This window comes from Penaeus monodon, chromosome 22, assembly GCF_015228065.2.
Source record: "Penaeus monodon isolate SGIC_2016 chromosome 22, NSTDA_Pmon_1, whole genome shotgun sequence".
Taxonomy (NCBI): domain Eukaryota; kingdom Metazoa; phylum Arthropoda; class Malacostraca; order Decapoda; family Penaeidae; genus Penaeus; species Penaeus monodon.
In genome coordinates, this window is record NC_051407.1 from 5,976,790 (window position 1) to 5,977,885 (window position 1,096).

A 1,096-nucleotide genomic window follows, 5' to 3' on the forward strand; every position below is an offset into this window, starting at 1 on the left:
GCTTCTTTTATATTATCCATTCATAACATCGCAGCCATGGAATCAAGCATTGCAATATCATTGATAACAAAACCTCGGCATTTCTAATTGCAACTGTTAATCATGAATGCCTCTTTGCATTTATATTGCGAGCTCCCAATACCAAGCAAAAACTCATGAGCAATCACTTTTAATAACTAAACTCAATACTCAATAATCCTTTTCTCATAACGTTTCTAATCTTCGTTAATCCCAGTTTCTCTCGTCATCTTTCGTTGATCACATTCCTGACGGTCAATAATCTTCCTTGTCAATTAATTTCTCATTGGTCTAGTAACCTCATCTCACCCTTTGGCCTTGTGATAGTGACCCTAAACAAGCCAAAATACGATAGGCTTACTCTTCGTCGAAAGATAGATTTACTTTCCGTCGTACTAGAGGCCTATTTTACATCGTACAATAGACCTACCTTCCTTCATGCTATAAGCTTATCTTTCATTGTACAATAGACCTCCCTTCAGTCGTATTATAGGCCTACCATACAACGTATGAGATGCTTACTTTTCGTCATACGATATACCTACCTGATATTGCATTATCGTCGCATGATAGACCTACCTTCCTTCGTATTAAAGACCTACTTTTCATCAGACGATAGACCCCCCTTCCTTCGCATTTTAGACCTACCTTTCATCAACAGACCTACGTTCCTTCGCATTAAAGACCTACCTTTCATCAACGGACTTACCTTCCGTCGTATTATCTACCTTCCTTCGCACTACAGACCCTCCTTCCTTTGCATTAAAGATCTACCTCTCATCAACAGACCCACCTGGCGTCGGTGATAGTGAGTCGAGAGTTTGTCCGAGAGCCTTCAACCTGCGTTATAACGTTGAGGCGATTCCGTGAGCCATCGTAGTTCACCATTTGATCGCCGTGGTACCAGAACACGAAGGGGGGCTTGCTCTGGAAAAGGAAATGTACAGTTTAATTCATGTATTGTTAAGTACATGAGCTACTGTTATCAATAGTACTTAGGTATTCAGGAAATGTACAGTTTAATTCATGTATTGTTAAGTACTTGAGCTACTGTTATCAATAGTACTTATTTATTCAT

The 1,096-nt window shown here is 39.6% G+C and overlaps 1 protein-coding gene across 1 annotated transcript in view; it reads right to left on the reverse strand.

The window, feature by feature from the left end:
- Positions 1 to 1,096, reverse strand: part of LOC119586846 — a gene marked incomplete at its 5' end in the record, with an annotated part of 53,513 nt that overhangs the window by 40,497 nt on the left and 11,920 nt on the right. Inside the window, 1 exon segment of the mRNA XM_037935573.1 lies at positions 812 to 945. Within this exon segment, the coding sequence (XP_037791501.1) occupies positions 812 to 945 (134 nt within the window).